Source organism: Echinococcus granulosus, assembly GCF_000524195.1.
Source record: "Echinococcus granulosus chromosome Unknown EG_S00083, whole genome shotgun sequence".
NCBI lineage: Eukaryota > Metazoa > Platyhelminthes > Cestoda > Cyclophyllidea > Taeniidae > Echinococcus > Echinococcus granulosus.
Window position 1 is genome coordinate 114,533 of NW_020170463.1, and position 22,031 is coordinate 136,563.

The 22,031-nt window shown below is 41.5% G+C and overlaps 2 protein-coding genes across 2 annotated transcripts in view; one reads left to right on the forward strand and one right to left on the reverse strand. All coding sequences in view use genetic code 11, as the record gives it.

The window, feature by feature from the left end:
- EGR_07646 (Receptor-type tyrosine-protein phosphatase F) overlaps window positions 1-11,064 on the reverse strand; it is a gene marked incomplete at both ends in the record, with an annotated part of 23,283 nt that extends 12,219 nt beyond the window's left edge. Inside the window, 5 exons of the mRNA XM_024496895.1 lie at window positions 2,616-2,921; window positions 4,131-4,223; window positions 6,833-7,007; window positions 7,084-7,256; window positions 10,959-11,064. Of these exons, the coding sequence (XP_024348677.1) occupies window positions 2,616-2,921; window positions 4,131-4,223; window positions 6,833-7,007; window positions 7,084-7,256; window positions 10,959-11,064 (853 nt within the window). The remainder of the gene's footprint in view (window positions 1-2,615; window positions 2,922-4,130; window positions 4,224-6,832; window positions 7,008-7,083; window positions 7,257-10,958) is intronic.
- Window positions 11,065-12,335: 1,271 nt separating this feature from the next.
- The window catches only part of EGR_07647 (hypothetical protein), a gene marked incomplete at both ends in the record, with an annotated part of 9,964 nt that continues 268 nt past the window's right edge, over window positions 12,336-22,031 (forward strand). Inside the window, 10 exons of the mRNA XM_024496896.1 lie at window positions 12,336-12,465; window positions 12,519-12,608; window positions 15,704-15,813; window positions 16,222-16,325; window positions 17,084-17,118; window positions 18,037-18,086; window positions 19,126-19,159; window positions 19,612-19,726; window positions 21,339-21,476; window positions 21,790-21,826. Coding sequence (XP_024348678.1) covers window positions 12,336-12,465; window positions 12,519-12,608; window positions 15,704-15,813; window positions 16,222-16,325; window positions 17,084-17,118; window positions 18,037-18,086; window positions 19,126-19,159; window positions 19,612-19,726; window positions 21,339-21,476; window positions 21,790-21,826 — 843 coding nt within the window. The remainder of the gene's footprint in view (window positions 12,466-12,518; window positions 12,609-15,703; window positions 15,814-16,221; window positions 16,326-17,083; window positions 17,119-18,036; window positions 18,087-19,125; window positions 19,160-19,611; window positions 19,727-21,338; window positions 21,477-21,789; window positions 21,827-22,031) is intronic.

A 22,031-nucleotide genomic window follows, 5' to 3' on the forward strand; every position in this document is an offset into this window, starting at 1 on the left:
TAATTCCTCTTTTCAGTTGGACAAGGTAAGTTCACTGACGAATCATTACTTGGACATGGAGCGATAAACGAACCGCCAAGTGTGAGGGGCTAGCTTCCCTGTATAATTAAATCTAGCCCTTCAACTAGTTAAGAATATGTTTATTAAGCTGCTTAAACATGCAAAACCCTTTATTTGTCACTTTCAAATTTGATTAATGGGGATCTTTCATCGAATGGGCGAGTGAATGAATGATTCACCTTAAACGATGCCCAGGGCAAAAAAGACAAGTTGTCAATAATAAGGGGGATGGTTGATCACCGAAAGAAATTGTGGGAGACTTGCCCCTTTTCAAGGCAAAGGGAAAGAAAAGTAAGGAAATAAGTAAGTAGACACAATAACTCCTTACAAAACACTTTTCATAGCGTCAGCTGCTTTCCTATTTCTCCATCTTCACATCTGCCCCAGTGACAGAGGGATAACCGACCGCCCTCTATGCCGACTCTAAAGCAGCGGTGAAACGTACGCCACGGCATTGAAACATTGCGTTGTTTCTCTCTTTCGCCATACAGTACAGAATACAAGATTAACTCGACTTCTTCCTCCTCTTCGGTGTATTAAAATCAAAAGCGCGTATCGCGGGGTAGTACTACTTTGCGAAAGGGGAAAATCTCATCCACATCTTTTGACAACTGAGTTTTCATGACTTCTGTCTGCTCTTGAGCTCTTGATCTTTTTTTCTTCTCAACATTTGACAAATTTTTAACAATGAAACTACCCTAAAATCGCTTTAAATTTGCTTTACAACTATCGCTTATTCCACCAGCGAATTGAGGAAAGGGTTATGCAGTAAGCTCGGGAGATTTACCTGTGAGATTTACCCAGTGCACTACTGTTACTTTGTACCTCACACAGTCAAATGTGCATCTCACAGGTTGATGGAGAAGGCTGAAAAACCGCAAGGCTTTCTTTCCGAACAAAATTGCTTGGTAGGGAGATCGGGTGATGCATTCAAGGTTTTGGGCAACGCCTAGGAATCAGTGACACTAGAGACATTGCCTGTGGCATAAATCTCAGGGAGAAATACCTTTTACCCACAGAAAGTAGAAAGGAAAAGGTGTAGCGAAGATTCCACACAGATTAGTGGCAGTGAATTTGAATTAATGCCATCTTCCATATGCTTTCTTGAGCGCACCTAACAATCTTCGCCATTCCTTGACTGCCAAAACGCAAAAATAAGCATCAGGAGCTGAAGGAAGTGGGAATTTGTGTAGTTGGGGCACCTCAGTACACTTTTTCCCCTTGGCTGATGCAGTGACTTTAAAACTACCAAATTACTTACACCTCACTTTCGTCAAGACGATCCTGCTCACTGGAGTAAGTAATTATGGGCAAGGTCTAGAAGGTCCAAAGGCTGTTATTTATTTTACCGATAATTAACCCACTTCCAAAAGGCTCTGGAAAGTATCCTATTTTAACACATATCCCCGAAAGTAGATTAGCCTAGTAGCGTGTCTCGGCGCCCGAATGCGTGCGGCCACTTACGGTTTGTTTGTAGCCCTTGTTAAATTAGGAACCTTAGTGAAATTTTCCGCCAAAGTGAAGAACACAAGAAACCGCCCTAATGTCGCATTAAGTATGACGACACTTTTTTAACGACATAGGCAAAAAAACACGTCCTGGAGCTCTGCTAACAAGATAATACTAACTGACCGATAATGTAATCGACCCACTTGCTTTGTAGGTTAAGGTGGTGGCAGCACTCAACGATCCCCTCGTACTTCTAGGGTAGAGGTGTGTGTGTGGGAGAAGGAGGGAAAAACCCCATACACACATATGAGAAACAGCAGATTGTAAGACATACCCATCTTCTGCCACTTCAACTTGCCCTTAGTTATAACATTATAGGTGTCAATTATTAATGAGAGCTATTCCCTGAGCAATGTAGAACTGGTCAACTTAACCCACTCTCCTAAATCCAACTTTCTTCAGTCAGACAGGCCAATTAGACACCCAAACAGCAGTCATTGAGCTACTTAAATAATGAGTGGATCAAAATATCCATGCGATTGACTAAATAATCAACTCTTTTAAGGTCGGATGTCAAAAAATAAGTTCTGCATTTGATGACCACACAAGTAAAAGCAGTCAATGTTTGTCACAGAATGCGGTTTCGGGACGAGAGAAGTGACTGCAACTTGGATTTCTGACGAGTAATTCATGACCGCTCAGTGGTGTTTAAATAGGCGATGCAAGAAACTTTCGTGGATCTGCAAAACCCCCACGGAACAAGATGCCAGTAATTGAAAAGTCCAGAGTAATTAGCTCTTCTTCATGAAGTTCAGCCGTTCTATGCATCAACAGTTTTAATTTTGTGTGTCTCATAATCACGCTTCTTTGGTCACTGCCTTCCGTTCGCACTGGTGCATTTATTTTAAAATAAATGTGTTCTTTAAAGACCAGCTAATACAGAGTAAATTTTCTTTTAAATCACGGCTGTCAGTAGCATCTAGCCAAGTTTAAATTTTCGTTGACCCATCGAGATTACTTTAGAGATGCATACAAATGTCAGAGATAGAAGAGGAACCAAAACCTAAAATCGGCAAGAAATACTTGAGTAAAGAGAAGGTGCTTACTTTCACCAGTTGTCTGGAAGGTGTTTGATCGTGTCCACGGTCCGGGACCACTGTTTGTGAAAGCCCTCACCATAAAGTGATAGTAGGTCTGCGTTTTGAGATCCCTAGCCGTGTACTTCAACTGCTCCGGCACAAGCACGTCAAACAGTTGTTCAGTCTCACTCTCTGCGCCATCTTCGTAGTAGCGTACTTGGTAGCTGGTGAGACGTCCATTTCGTGTGTGTAAAGCCGGCGGTTCCCAGGTTACTTCAACCTCATTTGGACTAATTCCACGCACCCGCAGTTTCAAGGGAAAACTGGACGGATCTAATCGAAGTGGCGGGATAAAGCAGTAGGAGAGAAACTAACCTTCTCAACTGTACTTATCACCACGAGAGTATTTTAATGTCCATGAGAGGCATGAGGAGAGATAAGGATGATTCACTGTGTCTGACTCCTTTCGCAGTGTTTTATTTCAACTCTTTAGCTTATATAAAAACTGTTGAACGAAAAAGAAAACGAAAATAGGGTGGCCTACAAGTTGACTCGATATTTGCATAGTTGGCTCCATGCCAGTGTACAGCATTTTGCGTCATTTTATTAAAATGATCTGCTACTTTATTAAAGCCTCTAAAAACACGAACAAAGAAGGATTGGTTATGACTAAAACAGTTTAATAATTTCTCCCTTTTACAAAACAGTAAAGATAAAAAGGGGAGTAGAAAACGGGGCAGTTTGCATCACCCCCAGAATGCCTCGATCGTATATTTAAAGCAGTGCTTCTGTTGCGGGGTCAGTTGAGGCGCCGCGATTGCCCTCCCTATGGGCGGCATGGCCCCCGCGTCATGCCAGTAGCTCGCCAGCCACTCTGTACATCGGCAATGCATTTCCTACCCCAGTATTATGACTTCTTTTAACTTCGTGGAAGAGTTCAAGCTTTACAGCCTTAACCCCAGGAATACATGACCTCACAAAATAGTAAACTAGTACCAATTTGTTGATTTCTTTATTTTACGGGAGTCTAACACCTTATATTTGACGGGTTTGAACATAGCAAAGTGTCAAATTATCTGGGAGTCTTTATACACAAGCTTGGAGTAGGAACTAAATTAATGTTTCCTTTCATGTCAGATTAGGCAGCAAATTGGTTAAATCAAGAGGGACCACCATGTTCTCCTCCTTCCATCTTCAGTCCCGAAGGCTAAGTAAATCAACTGGAACGCGGATTTAGACCCTTTCCTTTTTTTTAAAATACCCTTTAGGCAATTTTTTAAATCTACAAGTAACTCTAAAAGGGGGTGTCTATTTTTATATCATACCTGTGTCATCTCAACTAAGTCCATTCTCAGTCAGACGCAATGCCCTAGAAGCTACTATTTGTTTATAGCATGGTAGTGCGCAATAGCTGGGTCAAATCCACTTTAATAATAGCATTTCAGCAGGAATTTTCTTCTCTACAAACGACTTTTAGTTGAGGAGTATGCGAAAACGTGCTCTTTGTAGGTGCTAGACAAGACAACGTAGGGGTGGACTTACGGCTTTCTGGCGTAGTGACGTTGATTCGCTCCACGATTCCGTTCATGGTTGAATTGACCACGGCCACTTGGAATTCGTAGGTGATGCCAAAACCTACAAGACATAAAATGAGGCTATTAAGGCTATCCAGTCTAGTACTTTGTCTACTGTCAGGTTAAGTGGAATATTTGAAGTGACTCCATGAGCAGTATTAATGACTGGTGGCTACCATGAGAATGAACCGGGCCGCCTCTAACATACTGTGCGGTTAAAAAATGTGGCCTAGGAAAATTTGACGTCGAGTAGTTGAATTGTTTACTCCAGGTCGAGTGCAAAAATTGGTGGAAGTGACGAGAGCGCAACAGACAACAACCCCGATTTCTGTGTTGAATAAACACTGAATAATGCAACACTGTCACCATTGCTTCAAACTGCGGTGAGGAATTTTTGAAGGCCTTCCTTGTTGGCTTTGTTCCAGACAAATTACTGCATGCCCTGGGTCTACCGCCTGGGCAAAACCAGACGCATTACCTTCTGTGTCATCTGTATTGCGTGGTGCGACCATTTTAAGAGTACAAATATGTGATTTCTCATTAATCTTTACTTAATCTAGTACGAAATAAACCCTTTAACCCTCTTATCGAGGTGCATAACAGCCTCCGCGTGGCCGGGTTTTATGCCCCCAAACAACTAACTGCGCTTCTGAAGTGACGAAGGAGGAGATTTCGGTACCACTGCAGTATAAGCTAAGCAGCAGCATGCAAAAATGCAAAAGAATTGGATCAGACACGGCTACATTTCGACAGTGATACATCATCTTGCTTATCAACCCTAGCAAACAAAAAGGTCCACCAAAACACCCTTAAAAAAGCACGTTTGGAGCCACCATTAATCGCATCGAATGTTAGCCTCACCCGTGACCTAGCGGAGCTATTTTTCTTGGGGTTTACAAAAGAATATAGAAAAAACCTGAAAGGGAAGTTAAGAAAGAAAGTTGGAGGTAAACAGGAGGGGCACTTGATTATTGGCCACTTTTAAGAATGGATCTCAAAGGTTGTGAGGAGACCGTCGGCAGGAATGGAGGTAAGGTAAAGCAACGCCTCATCCGTTTGGGTTGCCTGACTTTACAAAAAAACTTAAGCAATCATTTTAATAGCGCAGTAGACTAAGCAAACATAGTTTGTTACCATGACACACTAGGACATTTGAGGCAAAACAAGTGTAGCTCTCACACACGTCAGTGTGAGTCCTGCGAATTTTTTGACTTGAGGAACTACATGATAAAAAGTTTATTACAACTTAGCTTTTAAGGTCTTGAGGTCTAAAAAAAAGGGAAAAGGAAGTACAAAGGACTGGCACACTCAAAAGGATGAGAGAAGAGGATTTTCGTTACGATGGTGGTCTTTGCTGGCGTAGATACACGCTTAATTTATTCAGAGCCAAAGCCAATCTGATTTTATTAGCTCAGACGCGTCAGTCGGTTTATCGGGCGCTGGAGATCACAAATATGGAACCCGCCTTCCAACCACACCGAACGAAACACGCGTTTCTCCCAAGTCTAAGTCTAATAGCTGGGGTAAAACATTAGCACCCGCGAAACCTGTGTAGCCTGACTAACCTTTGTTTAAAAGGAGCTGAATAATATGACGCTTTGACTTATTTAAAAAGAATATTAGTAAATGCAAGTGGAGGGAGTTTTTGAAACGATGCTAGATGGTGTGGGAATAGGGATACAAATGAATAGTTGACTAGAGTACCCTTTGTTGTAGCAACAGCTTGTGATATAAAAAGTAGACTCGTTAAGAGACACATGGGGGTGTTTTAATGTTCCTAATAAAATATGTAATGTTTAGAGAGGCATCCGAATTTGGTGTGTTGGAAAGACTTCGAGAAATCCACCTTGTCAGAGCCTCACCGATACTTAAACCTGTTTTTTCAGGGGTGCAGGCTATCTACGCTAGCACTGGTTACCACAGCATCCACCTGACCTTGAAACATAGGCAATCTAAGAACTCCTCATCCCTCAATTAACAAACGGAAAGGTTTAATTAACCCACAAAACGCATTCATATATCCTGTTAAGGCCTCCAATGTGACTATATTGTTTGTGTGCAACAAACATACCATCGCATTCTTGATTAAACCATCCCTCATCACGCAGGCCACATTTTTTCGAGGATAAAAGGGGAGTAGAAAAATCCACTTTTGCGGCTTCATCTTCCTAATTAAAGTAGTTCATCTTATCTGGGACGGATCAGATTTGGGAACTTTTGCCCATTCTAACTTATTTGCATTGCCTCTCCAAGACAGTTTTGTGGGGACGATTTATGCCAGTCCAACAGTGAGATTCACTCCCTCTTCTATTTCACATTTTACTTGAAAAGAGATGCATTCTCCAAGTGATCGCCTACAGAGTAGAAGGAGGGCTTGGGGTTAATCATTCATGACGACGCTACCCAAGTGCAAGTCAATTAAAGCCTCTTCTATTGTTTTGCCTTCAACTATATTGTCTATTTCCCTTCAGTCATTTATCCTCCACAGGTGATAAATCCTCTCTCAAGACCACTCAACTTTCAGTAGTTAAATCAGCCACAATTTTACTGGAAGGAGTTTAGTTTTAAACTATCTTTTTATCCTTCAGAGTGAACTGAAAAGCAAGACCTTATTTGGTCACGCCTAGGCTATTGCCTCAACTAATCCACACCTCTACTTCATTAACTCACCGAAATCGTCGCCTTCTGTGGAAGAAAATGACTCAGTTGACACATTCGCCAGAATTCTAGTTCCTTCGACCCAAGCGCCGACGCGTTTTGCGGCTAACACGGAGGCATATTCACCACTCTCTGGTACACGAGCTTCCGTTGCTACCAGCGGTAACACGACGGGTCTTGCGCTGACCTTTATTGAAGGGGAAAAATAGCAAAATAGGGGAATTTGGACACATCAGTAACACCCCATCTTTGAGGAGACGAACCTGATAGTTGAGCACGCCCTCCGTGTTTGCGAATTCCGGTGGACGAACCCATGTCAACTCGAGGGCCACGTAAGGCAGACCGAGAGTGCGTCCCGGATCCCCTCCCGGCGAGGGAAATCGACGCGGTTGCTTCTCCAATTGGGAAACCTTCAATTTCAACGGACGCAGAGGAGCTATGGATGAGGAACAATTTGTTCTAATTAATAAAGACAGGAAGTTAAGCATCTCCACATGTTTTTCCACAAGGTAAAAATGCCATTTTGCCAGTATTTTCGATGGTCTGATTAAATTCCTCGCATTTAACACTACTTTGACGATGAATGCGCCTGTTGTTGGACCATCAATTTATTTGCAGCCCATTTTCAGGGTTTTTACTGCGTGAAAAGAAAATCGAAGAAAACTTTAGAAGCACTGAGAACACTCGCGTCAGAACAATCAACTTAAAATGCCAACTGAGGCACTGCTAGCAATTTTTGGGCAGAGGAATTAAACGTTGTAGAGAAATAACCCTGCCTTCCCCAATTGGGACAAATCACGTTTTAATGAGACGCCAACGACCAGACTAAGACGATGATACTAAAATTCGCATAAACCTTGACACAAACAAAGGGAATTACGTTATCAAGTACCATCATAAATTCGGATTATGCGCTCCGCGTATATATTGTGTCTGACCATGGAGCAAAGAGCGCAGGAAAGTTGATAAACCAATGCCAGGGTGAATCACTGCCCACTCCATCGTGACTCAGACAGTGGGTCCCACCATGGAGACTCCTAATGGCCTGCCTTTCCTCCGCTTCCATGGGAAAGGGGACTTCTCTTGAGGCAACTAAGAAAGTGGATGCTGGTTACTTTTGTGCTAACAACGTTTCAGAGTAGGATGGACCACCACCACAGCCCAAAAAAGACGGCTTTTATTTGAGGATAGGCTCTCATTAAAAAATCAAATTTGCTTCATTGTTTAAATTAAACAAATCTATCCCAGGCACGATTTAGCCCAAACATTTGCCATTAAAATGAAGAAATTTGTCTGTCACATATAGGTGACGCTGGTTTAACGAGTCCCACCATCTAGAAGTACTGCACAAAAAAGGAATTGTGACCTGAAAAGACACAAAGTGGAGTGATAGAAGGAACTGTCTTACTTAAGCCGGTACTTCATAAAAAACCTTCAAGATAATCACGTCTGCAGCACCGAAATGCTGTCGCAGAAGGACTTTAGTGACATTTCAGTGGATAGAAAGGAGCCGTCTGCAGTGGACTGGGGATGGCATAATGACTTTATTTTATCCAGACTTGCTAATAATGAGACAGGGGGAAAAAGGTTGACTACCATCAGGCACGAGTGAGACCGTCTAGCAGCAAACAATAACTTCGCTGTCATTTATTATTAAAGAGCGCACTCCCCTATGCGAGGTGGACCAAGAGCAAGCTGCGATGCAGGCAAAGATGACAAAAAACTCAGCCAAGATGGCGCTACCGCATGGGATAAGGAGGTCTCAAAAATGCGTGCATACAACCACCGCTCAGCTTCAACCGGACAAACGGAAGGTGATGATCCTTCATGAAGAAACCTCTATCCAACCATAGGAACTTAACTTTTCCCAGGTGTGTTGATTTAATACAACGTTTTAGGTAGTAAAAGCTGCTGCATTGTTGGATTCTAAAGTTGTCATAAAGCAAATCAAATGTGCACCACGAACGCGTTCCCAGTGGGTTAATACTCCGTACAGACGACGATTGAAGTGGAACGGGTTGCTGCTAGGTTAAGTGCTGGCCTAACCTAGGCTTGTTTATGACAGTTGTTGGGCGGATGAAATATCCTCCGCATTTAACCGATTTGGAGGGGAAATGGTGCGCTTTTCTTTTTCCACTCCTTACGTGATGCGTACAAGTTTCACGAGGGTGGAGACAGGGCGGGGGACTTGGAGAGTTATCCACTAAAAACTTGATTACACTCATTGGAAGAAGTGCTTGGAGAGGACTTTTTTGCGATGGGAATGCCAGTATTACGGATTGAAATAAAAAAGGACAGGAAGTAGAGGACATTAAAAGATGCGGCGAAAGAACAATAAAATAACCGTAATTGGATGCCGGTGTGGGAGAAGAATAAACAGGTAACAGGCTATACCGGAATCAAGTAAAAGACTGCAGAGGAAAATGAGACATAAGCACTCGGATCGCAAGCCTGTTCTGGGTCGTTCGACCTGCATACGAATGTCCAGACCAAAGGAGCAGGTTTTTGTGGTGTGCATGCAAAGTGTGGAATGGAGGCACGAATTAAAAGACGGCTGTGGAGGCATTTGCAAGGGCACCTCTCTCACGCCTCGGTAGGACGGCGCATTAGTCAGTCTAACTTGTAAATTTTTAACAAAGTCGGAGTGTGACTAATGCGGGTTTGTAAGTGTTAAAAAAGTCGCAGCGACAGCTGCTTTTTGCCCCTGCCAAATAGTCGTTGGGCTAAGCTGCGGCAAGCCTGCCATCGTGGTAGAGACTAATTTGAACTTCCATCAGTTGACGAATGTTGATAACGTCATCAAATGTGGATTAATGTCCTGACTTCCCTGCTGGGGGATGTCGCATCAAGTCTGATGTGATCTCAGGTCAGTTACACCCTTTGTGAGGTTTTATAAGGCCGTTGAAGTGGTCAATCACTTCATGGGAAGCTACATAACACCTTTTGCCGTACCAGTGACCGATTTTCCTGGTAAAGACACCTGAATTGTTAAGCACAGGAAATATTCTACATCTGGTGATGTATGGAAAGTACATCTGTACTTTAGTCTTGCATTTATGCCACATATATGGCCTAAACCTCTTCCCGAGTCCTGACCATAATTTTGTTAGCTACTTCAATCAAGCACCTCTAACGAAAGAGCGTGTTTTGTGAAAAAAAAGCTTTAAAACCGTTCTTTTGAAGAGCAACCAAAAGTCCTTAATTACAGTATTATGCTGCACGTAGACTGCTGCGTGAGGACCCAGCATCAATTCATGGTATATGCCAGCAAAGGAATAAAACCCACCCAATCCTGTTTATGAGGTACTCGAGAGTACACAGAGAGCAGCCGAGAACCAGTAATAAGTCCTAATTACAGTCGTCTGTTCCATTTTGTGACATCAAACGTGCATTTTACTTTATTTGGTGGCATAAAGCCGGGGGGCAGTCGTAAAATCCCTTCAAGGCTTGGGCTAAAGAGCATTGTGTAGAACAATAAGATCAGCCTTCTTATCATAAGAGGTACTGCCTTATTGAAAATAGTATGGAAGAGCGAAACCGCAGGTCATGCAGGAAAGTAGTTTAGGGCTAGGTCAGGTGTATTTATGATTTCCATTGGATGAGCGTTGCAGCATCAGGTCAAACACCTCATTTCCCACCTTCTGTAGCACGGGACAGAAATCGGTCCCTCTTTATTGAAAAGATGAAGAGAATGGCGATTTTGCCCTCTTCAGCGCCACATGAAAACCAATAAGTAATTAACTAATTGGAACTTACAATTCCACCTTTAACGTGTCACCCTTCGCCTTTAGCAAGCTCTCTGCCAGGGTCTCAGAGAAACACCAGCAGTCCCACCCCGGGGATGCGTGTTATTTGTTCTAATTTGACATAAAATCCCCCCCTTTGTTTATTACTTTTTGATTAAAATCATCTATAATTAAGTACTTCACATCTCTGTTATCAAAAGTGCAAAATTAGTGACCCGATGAGGGCATGAAGTGTGCGTTGGAGGGAAGAGAAACTGTTGCTACAGTTTAGACCTTGTACAAGACCAACGCGAAAGTTTAAAAACACTTGCGGAGACACAGAAGCCTTTTGGATGGGCTTTTAAAAGAGGTGCGTGTGGTTTAATTTGAGGAATGAGGTGGGGGATACTCACCAATAATTTGCTTTCTCAAGTGCCAATAAGACTGCCAATCGGAAGTGGCTTCCAAAGGCGAAACACCGAGGAATATCCCCACAACGAAAAATATCCATACAGACATTGGCGAAAGTGGCTTTTTGGCCTTTTTTCGTGTCAAAACTTGACTACACCGTTTTTGTGTTCTATCGGACTAGATAGTGAGCGGATAAGCCCGTGGGAGGGGGATGCACACACGCACATACGCACACACGCACGACAGCACGCCTTCACGCTCAATTGCGCGTGGACAGCCTTGCCAACCCGTGGCCGGCATTCATTGGCCATGAGCACACGGAATTGGGATTGGTTCTGCCTGACAAACGCATGCGTGAATAGCGAATCAGGCAGTTCATTGGTCCACCGCCTTGTTCGATAATATGCTCAAAGCCAGTTGGGATAGGGATCCATGAATTATGCGGAGGATTGTGGATTTTGGTGCATTTCTTCCTTAAAACTTTGAAATGACCCACCTTCTGGGTAGTTAAAGCACTCTTCTATGAAATGGTACATAATCTGATGATTGTGTACATGCACTAAGGCTACTTTTTTCCGTAGATATCAAAACTGGCCGTCCGATTAACAAAAGTTGACAAATTACTTCTTGATCAAAGTTAAATAAAATCGGACTTACATAGAAAACTGTAGCCGCAAAAAGACAGAAATTCTCTATCCATTTGTAGATTTCCCAAAGCTAAAGCCCGGCGGGATTCTATGCACTGAGACTTTTATGTTACATATGCCTCTGGAAGGCCATGATTCTGCATATTCTTAAATCTACCAGGAAAAGAGTTTAAAATGCATTTTATTTCACTTCACTACCCATTAAAATGGGGAACTGGGCAAACACCCTCAATGCCACAAAGTATTTATTTGAGGTGACCGCTCCATTAACGGTCAAAATTGTCAAGCGCTTACACTTTTTGCAACCGGAAGCATGTACCTTTTTTGCGTGTTTGGATTGCATGGGACCAAAAAGGGGTGTATAAAAGCCCCAAAATATGTCTCCTTATTTAGATTTTGTTGGGGCAAACCAACTGTTTAACCTGAAGTTCGATTATAAGCCAACTAAAAGAGAAATCTGACCCCGAGTTACGCAGAGTTCAATCAGAAGGGAACCGTTTTAGAAGCCCAAACGACGGTGCCCTTGTTATTTGCTCCAATTTTTTCTTACTCTTAGGTTTCTGTCTGACCCAGGGTCATAGGGTCTACGTTTAGAAAAGGGGACCATTGCAAGGGCCTAGATGACAATGCTCTTGACGAACTCGAATTTCTCCTCTTTGCTAGCTCATTTTCTAATCACCTCTGCAAAAGGAAGTGTTTTTTTCTTTCTACGGCACCATTCTCTCCCTCCCCATGGAGCTATTTTTTTGTGTATTATTAATGGAAGTGAAGCAGTTAATATACATGCATACATTTTTCCTCTCTGTAAAACTTAATTGTTCAACTTCTTATACATTTATCAAGTTGAATTCATTTTTTAATCGTATTAAAAATATTCTACCACTTTTTTTCTAATTAACAATCTGTAGTTTTTAGTGAATAAGGAAATTAAAACACAATGTCTTCTCTCTCTTCTTTCTTTTTGTGTGTACTGCAATGAGGTCGTGCAGCCTACAGGACTGCCAGGTTTGGTGAAAATGGCCGAAATTGAGGAAGGAGCAAAATCCACATCCTGCTCTGCAAGAAAATGGCCGAGAAACATGATGCCCCAATGAGGGTTGATTTTGATCACGTAGAGACAGAATATTTTGGTGGAGTACGCCTGTGCTACTCAGCCTCCGCAAAAAAGACACGTTGGTTCAACTGTGTAGCAAAAAAACAAGAGGAAAAAACAATTTTTTGAGAAAAAAGCTATTATTAGGCAGTAAAGCATACCGATTTTTGTGTGTGTATGCACGAGGAGACTTCGCAGGCGCATTTTATTTTGATCATTTCTTTCAAAATAAACGTTGATTTTCGTAGCTCTGATACCGACCACGCCAAAAGTAACGTCTTTTCAGAGGAGGCGAGTTTCATGCATGAACATATAAATAGGAAATGAGGTCACTTTCTTGAAAAGTTTTAGACTTTAAAACGGAGCCCTTCTATAGCTTGCAGTCGGTGATGCCGATGCCGTAACATTACTTGACTTTAGATGGACCATGTGCCAACATATGAGCATGAAAGGCCCAAATTATCTGAAGACAGCTAAAAGGATCCAGGTTAAGGCGCGTGGTGAAAATAAATGTCCAATTGAAAGTGTACCCTTCTATCCACATAGGATCGGCAATAGTGCATCTTGGAATGGTGGGTCAAAACCTGCAGCTGTCAAATCTTTTCCAACCACAATACACGCCTAGAAGGGGGATGTGTGAAGGCAGATGGGACCGAATGAAGGAAAGAAAAAAAGAAATTCAAGTAGGATACATATCTTTGCGCTACCTGTAGAATTTCAACACGACTGGATGCATCCAGTTGTGGTTAACGCGGAAGGCAAACAACATATGCGACGAGGTGACTGATTAAAGATTCCGTACGGCAAATGTTTCTTTTTTTCTACTTATTTACAGTTATGCTCCACCATTTGTGATCATTATGGGGCATTAAGCCCCCTCTCTGTTCTATACGATGATAATTGCCCATAAATTATTGAATCACCTCGGAAATAACTGGGATACTGCAACTCACCTTCGCATCATTGAGTTGATTGAGGGTGCACGATGCTACTAATAAAACTACTTTAATGAGTTTTCAGTTTGTGTAGTTATGAGCAACCGCAATTGGGAGATTTTGGGACAAGGCAAATGTGTGCAGGCCTCGAATCCACCATCCCCTATCCCCAAGCCCAAGTGTGCTTTGTTTCATGTTCAATTAATCTGTTTGCGCAGTAATAAACTCTGTGCCGCCATCCCCTAGTCAAAGCAGTTCCGATTGTATTAACACTCAAGGCAACATTTTAGCGATGGTATTTACTCACTCCTGAGTAGGCACAAAGTTCAAAGCTATATCACCACGTAACTGGCTTTTACTGCTTAAATTGGTCCAAGAGAGACTCGAAGCTTGTTTAACTTCATTCTCTACGAAATATTCTACAGTGTCTTTAGAGTTCGCCCCTCAAATTCCTCTAAAAGTTATTTTCCACTGATTTCTTCTCGTTTAAGAAGAAGTATTCTCTCGCCTTTCCCCTTCCCTCTCCCAATTAGCATAATTGAGAATGCGTAGGTATCCATTGTAAAAAAACATTGACTTTTGTTCAAAATTTTGAAATTTATTTGAACGCCCAAATGATTGACAGAGAACTTTTGTGAGGCAGAAAGACACGCATGCGGTCATGGGTACCGTGGTGCAAGCACTGCCTGCTGATTGGTAGATATTGAAGGGCACCTCAACTGTCGGGGTACAAACGTCATAACCACAAACCACAACTGCGCATATTAGCCTGTCAGAAACAACATCAGTGGAGATAGGAACTTCCTAAATTATTGCCAACTAAGTTTGCAACGGAACCACCCAGTAATTTATGCGAAGGGTACAGTACGTTGCATCTAAAGGGAATGACGCTATCATGCATCACTTAAAAGAAAAGCGCAAATCACACTACCCTCTCTTTACATTCAGCCACCTTTGTTTTCCGACTAAGTATGGATACTAAGTCACACAAGGTCATTCATTTGCCTCTATTGTTCTCCTAGGGATCGTCAGTCCATTAAACATTTATTCGTCAATCTCTTGTCTTCTAGCCAGCTTAAACAACCATACGAATTTGTAAATTATTTCGGTGATAGAATACCAATAAGTGGAGGGATCTTTGTTTGAATAGTCGTCATTGCATTCGGTCATTCTCCTCTAACGAGACACAAGCTCGCTGCCACTTCCACTTCTATAAAAACGTTTTGTCTATGGAAACAAATATCATCTCTCCAGTCATTCTTGCTATTTCCCTACTATCTGGTTCATTTTGTAGGCCATTGGTTAATACCAGGGAAAGAAGATAAACATTTGAAGCTTGGGAGGAGCATCTGCTACTCTAGTAGACTTTGCTAGCAAATGTTACATGATTAAAAGGTAGACGAAATGTCCACGAGAGGTAGCATGCTTTATGAATGGCATTTAATTGCAAGATGGGAGTGTGGTGTAGCTTATCTGTAATTTTCTCCAGAAAAATGAGGCAGTTAAATAGTAACATGGAGATTTTAGTTCCTCATTTATCTCCCGACGAATAACCCAAATTTATGCGGCGGATCTTTTGTTACAAAACTCAGACAGATTTCTGGTTTTTTTTAATGCCCTAATAAAAACGCTCTATTTGCACCATTTAAAAGATATTTGGACACTCCCTTATTTGTCTACTGGATCGCTCTCCGTAAATTCAAACCAAAATCACGTCAAAACGCACCATCGACCCAAGTGGTTACAACAGGAAATTCGTAGGTCCGTCCCATTCCCCTTAATCCCACAGCAGTGACGGAGACGCGATAGGAGGTGCGGGGCATGAGGTCGTTTATAGTAGCCGTATAGATCTGTTCGGGATCGTTGGGATCCACGAGGATATTGTGCGAACCACCACCCTCGGAAGTCTTCTGGAGGGGCTCCCATGAAAGTTTGAAGTGGCGCACGTCATCCAGACGCCTTTGTGGTCCCTTCCAAGTCACTTTTATGCTGTTTGAATCCAACACGGTAATGGGAAGGCCCACGGGAACATCAGGCACTAAAGCAGTAGTTTATTGTCTACTTAATTAAAGTCAGTAGGGTAAAAAAAATACCTGATACAAAATTTGGAGTCAGTGAGCAATCAGACCAGGGTAACCACTTGTCATTTACTCAGTACACAAATGCGAAAGGCAAAACCTTGGTTTCGTTTGCCCCATTACCCTCTTTTTTCCCCAGTTTTCCCACAATTTATTTAATGGGGAACTATAATAAGCAGAGAGGTTGAATTCACACAGTTAATACATATTTAACGTGGTTTATCCCTTTAGTAAGAGAAAAGCTGAAAAATAAAATCAGATTATAATAACTTAACTTACGTTGCAGGGAGGATGCTTAGATTGTACGATAAGCACGTTGAAAAGACTCCTATTATCATCAACTACAGTTATGCTCATCACGCAACATCCTGCACTCCTGGCAAGAAAGTAGGTAAATGGACAGACTGGATGACTGTATGTCAATCCAAACAGCATACTTTCTTAAATAGACAAGCATTTATTGACTGGAAGGGACTATATTCCCACTAATCTGTATGATTTACAAATTGCAGCATTATAAACGTTGTACTTCATTTTTAAACAGATTATTTAAAAGAATGAGAAAAAAATTAACAACCGGAACAAGCACAAGTCCACTAATGAGTTTCTTTTGTCGGTTTGATTACCTTTAACTGGAAGATGGAGAAACACATCAAGTAGGGGAGAATGCATTGACTGTCTGACCTTCAGGACTTTGAAAGCCGACATTTTGACTTTTAACAAGTCCTCATGTGCAAGTGTGTGTGTGTGCGTGCATGTACCTCCAGTTGCTTAATGGGATTGGGGAAAAGCTTCATAAAATTTGTCAAAAAATTAATTAGAGCGCAAGACTATTTACTTACCTTGTGATGGTATCAAGAAGACGCAATTAGCGACCTCCATTCTATGATCATAAACCACCGAGTGGTGATAAGACGAAAGAGCAAATATACCGGCAAATGAGATTCGCAGAGTGATAAGCGCACAAGCACTTAGTCTGGTCGAGTTGGGGTGTTTTAAGTCAAGAAAAGGATATCCACAACTCACGATGTTCTCGAGTACGAAATTCAAACGTGGCCGAGGTTCCGTGGCCGTTGACCGAGCGTCCCGCCAGACGAATGTGGTAGAGAGTATCGGCTGCGAGCCCCCGAAGTGTTATTTGTGAGTCCTCGGCTTTGATCACCAGAAGGTCCTCCTTTAAGCTGCTGGACGTGCCATTAGAGACGGAGTACCAGAGACTGTAGTCCAACAGTTCTTCTCCCTCTGGTAGGTCAGGTTTTGTCCAGATGAGTTGTACACTGTCCGCCTCGATGTTGATTGCTCGCAGATTCTGCGGTTGTGCTGGAACTGTTAGCAAAAGCTTTGCTGTCTTCATCATGCATTTCCTTTTTTAAGTTCAACTGATTCACAAGCTTTTTCCAGGAACTTGTGTGAGCATGAGAAGCGCCGTCTTGTGGGATAAATAGACTTACTACTCACCATTCTGAAGATGAGGAGTAAAAGTTGAGCACACATGGGAATGTTAAGTTAAAACGGCACAAATGTGACCCTTTGTTGAATATCTAGCACCCATGTCTCTAGGTCGGTTAGGTTAGGGGTACTAATTCCCAAGATTAGGGGAGAGGAACTGTGACGCCGAATGCGTAAATGAAAAAAGTGCGCGGTGATGAACGAAGTGAATCCTAAGAAAAAGATCTCAAACATAGTATCGTACAGGGATGTGGCTCTCATTGGTATGAAATCTGAAGAATTTAAGCCTTTTAAAGACGATCAACTGTACATTTCCGTGTGCTTGTAATGACTTCAGCCGTAGAGGTAGCCAGCTCAGCACAACCACCACTTCCGAGATCTCTCAAAAGGGGTAAAAACCGGTCATGAATATGCACATTCGAAATCGAATCTTGCAGTGTAACTAGCGAACACAGTCGCCTATTTTGACTCAGGTCGAGGGGAAGTGAGGCAAACTGTCCAAGAACGATTAAACGTGCCTTAAATTCACTGCTGAAGAGGTACTAGTTGAATCCCGGGATAAGCGGATACGTAGGGTATGGGAGCAGGGGATCGTGAAAACATAAAAAAGCTATCATTCTTCAAGACTTGTAGTCTTCTCTAATCAACTCAAAAAGTTTCACTTGACTAGGTAAATCATAGCAATATTTACTCATAATATAAAATCGCGAATTACTTGGGAGGCTCTGTTCGAAGACTACGCGGTCGGAAAAAAAAGCATTTCAAGGGTTATGAAGGTGAAAGGGCTTGCCGCAGTTGTTAATCTTATCAAAGCCAAAAGACTTGGCAAAAAAAGCAGCAGGTACCTTTAGACATTTTGAGAATTTTTTAATCTTTAGTAGTAAAAAAAGTATCTGTTATGCATTGGCAGGTTAAATTTCCAACAAAGGTGATTTGGTGCCAACGTTTACTGGATCATTGTTTATTTATTAAGTACAACTCATAAACTGGGATTTTTCGTCTTTCTTTAACACCAAAGGCAGTGCCAAACCTCTATGTCTTTGGAGCAGTACAAAACCATCAGTTTAACTTGAAAGACTTTGTTTCTTTTACATACAGTGCATAAACGTCCTTTCTAAAAAAGATCGTTTTGTGAATAACTGGCTTTTGAGCAGAAAGATCTTCTGTACTCCGTCTTGTATTGAGTGGATAAACGTATCATTGCCTGTTCAGAAATGATCCACTTGCGATCTGTTCGGCACTTTCGAGACACCGAAGAAACAAGTACGCATCCTTTCCATGTAGGTGATGGTAAGCTGTGAGTCAAATTGCGATTTCGCCTAAAATTTATCCACCTGATACTACTTCAATACTTGTAAGAAACATTTTACTTTGCGTTCTCCTTCCACTTTATCCCCTTCTCCCTAAATTTTGCCGAAAAAGAAATCCTCTTCCCACTTCCTCAGGCCTGCACAACGTAGGGCCTCATTCGGAGTGGGATGGTTTGTCGTCCTTCCCTTCAAACTCCATGTATTTTTCAAGTGAATACCGCATCAAATTTTGAAGTTACTATCTAACACTCACATATGACAATTGAGATACAGAAGTTAGACGGAATTTGTGGTGGCTAGGGCTGAATTTTCCCCCTGCCAGAGTGATGCTTGGAGCAAGATTTTGGCCTTGAAAGGAAGGAATTGAAGAGTGCATTCTGATTAAGAAAACCCCACTTATTTGGGAGATTTCGAGGAGTCAGAAGACATTTACTGTATAGGAGTTAAACAGAAATTTTGCCTTGTGAAAAAATCCGGGTGTTTGAGGCAACAAATTTTATTTGTAAACTGCCATAGATGAACAGGTCAAGTTGACAGAAGGATGAAAAGTATCTTCAATAAGAGCCAATAACTTGCATAAGATAATATAAAAGGTAGGCTATAAGATCATCTGGTACATGAGATAAAAACAGTCAATTTTTGACTTTTCTTGAATAGACTAAGCAACTAAATTTTTGTTTGTTACGACTGGGTAAGTCTTCCCGTATCTTTACTGTATTAATTGAGGAGCTTTTGACAACTATGTTAGGCTTTTTGAGCGACCGCTTGAAGACGAAAATACGAAAGTTTCCAATGGCACGAAGTTCACTCGTAATGAGGTTTTATTCGACCTTCTCCTATACGACTCATTTATTGGAATAATCTTAAGTTTCATTTCATTTTCAGTCTAATTTTGTCAGTTTTAAAAAAATCTCCCTGTTTTTAAATCTTTTCCGTTTTTATTACCCAAACAAAGGTGTCACCCGCAAAATACGGAGGGGAAGTGTACATGGCTGTCACCAAGATCAAATTCATTATTTTTCCAGAAAAACATCTGCTACAAAATGCCTTTAAATAAGAAAGATAAATAGGTCTTGGAAAACTCCTCCGGAAAACAACAAAAACACTAAGACTTGCATCCTGATTCGGAAATTATTCAATTAGCCTCCAAGGCCGTTATACCATTCAAACAACGATGGGGTGCGTTAAATAACGAACCAAGTAAAAAAGTTGTTAGTCACAAATATTATCGTTATTGGGCAAAAAAAGCATTTGACAAGTATGCAATGTAATGGAGAACTTGTTTGTATTCTACGCGTCCTGATAACATATAAAAACTACAAAGTGTGCCTTCCCATCAGAGAAAATGGGATGAAATTTAATATACCCAACACAATAATTAACAACGTTGTGTAATTTTATGATTTTTGCCCATGGAAATGGCAAAGAATGAGTGGATTTTCCGGCTAAAAGGTGCACAGGGGATTTAAATTTCAAGCCTCGACGTTGGATTGTAGTGATCCGGTATTTTATGTTGGACTGTGTATTAAAGCACGCGAGAGAGTGTACTTCCGCTCTACGGCACAGCCTTAGGCATCAGGCTAAGAGCTTTCTATCTCATCTGTACTTTAGTCTGTTACTAGTTTCGGCAGGATTGGGGGAGCTGAAATGATTTTAATGATATTTCAAACATTTAATCAAAACCTTATTTTTTAATAATTCATAAAAATCTCCCAAGTTTTTGCACTTATCCTAGTTAAAATGTGCAATTGAGTAGTTACACTTCATGTGCGCAGGACGTTCGAGTCAAAACGAGGCTTTTTGTGTCACAGGTATTGCTAGGAGAATGCTACCATAGAAGCACCACCCGTTCAAAGTCTGTCAGCTCACGGGGCAATCGTCATTACTGCTAAATTTTAGTGATTAGACCTCCTGACTGCATTGCTTGGTCGAAACGTATTCTAATCCATTGTGTGATTGCACAAGAGACGAATAAGACTGACGCCTACCTAAAAAGAGGCCTTCAGTGTGAACAGTGAGGACAGTCACCCAAACACATTCGCATTTTCGTAAGGTTACTTCACGTAAATTGGTTACCAAGATAACATTTCACTTCTGACTCGGACTGAAGAGAAGTGCGGCAAATTGTCCAAGGATAGAGGGATTCTGTTGGCAAAACCTAGAAAATCCGAGGTTTCATTGCATATGAGATATTATTTATACGCTAGAATAGGTAGAATAGTAACGTGTAATAGCAGAGAATTGGGTGTACAAACGAAAACGAATGTCATTTTTACATTTTGTGCATTGTAAATGGTGATGTCATCAGTCCCGTTTTGATATAAACAGCTCATTCTAATAAATACATTCTGATTAATAACCCAAAAAGTGAATTCAAAATGTATAAATTAACTTTCCAGGTAGTGCAATTGATTAAACGTCAATTCTTGCATAATTTCCACGCCCCGATAAAATAGAATCGGTGAGCGACTTGTAAGGGAGGATTATGCAGCGGACAGGTGTAATTAAAGCTCTCTGTCGAGGCCAAAGGCAATGGGCGAATGGCGATTCCGGCTGACGACGGTAGTTTCGACGAGTCAATTAGAGGGTACTCTAGTGAGCGCACGACAGTCCTCCGGTAAGGCGTGGACCAAGCGCTTTTCGGGCCAGTTCTTGGTGGCGCCACCGTGTAGCCTCTGTCTCCCTACTTAATAGCCCTCCGATGCACATACGGCCATAATTTGTAAATATTATACTATTTCGTAATCTTCCCTTTCGTCTGTCACGTTAGCGTTCCCATGGAATACATAAATTCGGAGTTCATCTTCAATGCTACATTGCGGTGTTTTCAGTGTGGAACCCTTCCAATGCTACTTAGCCCTGAACTGTAGTTGTCCAGCAAATGCAAGCCAATTTTACGAAAAAATGTACATTATGATAAATAATTGTGCTGAAATCAAAAGAACCATTTGGGATGCTCTCAGGAGGCTTCGAAAAAAAAAAAAAACAAAACCACCTTACCTAAAGGGGTAGGTTGAATGAACATTTTTTAGCTAATTACCCTTTTATTCCTGTGTAACTTTGCACACCTACACATCCTCTCACTTCGCTATCCGATGCATTCATCTCCAGAGCTGCCCAGATTTATTAGTGAAAGCTTCGTTAATTTGTCTTGCTTTTGACACTCGGCAATGCCTTCCTCACTTTGGAAAGGCGAAAATTTTGCATGTCAAGAAAAGACCTCGAAGTCATAACTCAATGCATGCATAATCTTTCGGAGCTGTTTTTGGTTAAGTGATAGCCGCAGAAATCAAGAACTTTACTTATTTATTTATCATTTAGGAAGTTTGGCGAAGACAAGTTAATTAAAGATGGTAATGTTAAATTAGCGTGATAGCTCAATCAGATTTACGACTCCAAAGATAAGAGGAAAAAATAAATTTTCTGCATACATTTAGTTAAATTTATGTATATGTTAATTACTCTTTACATCAGGTTGCAGCGACAATCTCCTTATTTTGCAAAAACGGCGCCGACGTTTGTTGTTTAATTAATGCCCCTATCTACGCGGACTATTCAGCCCC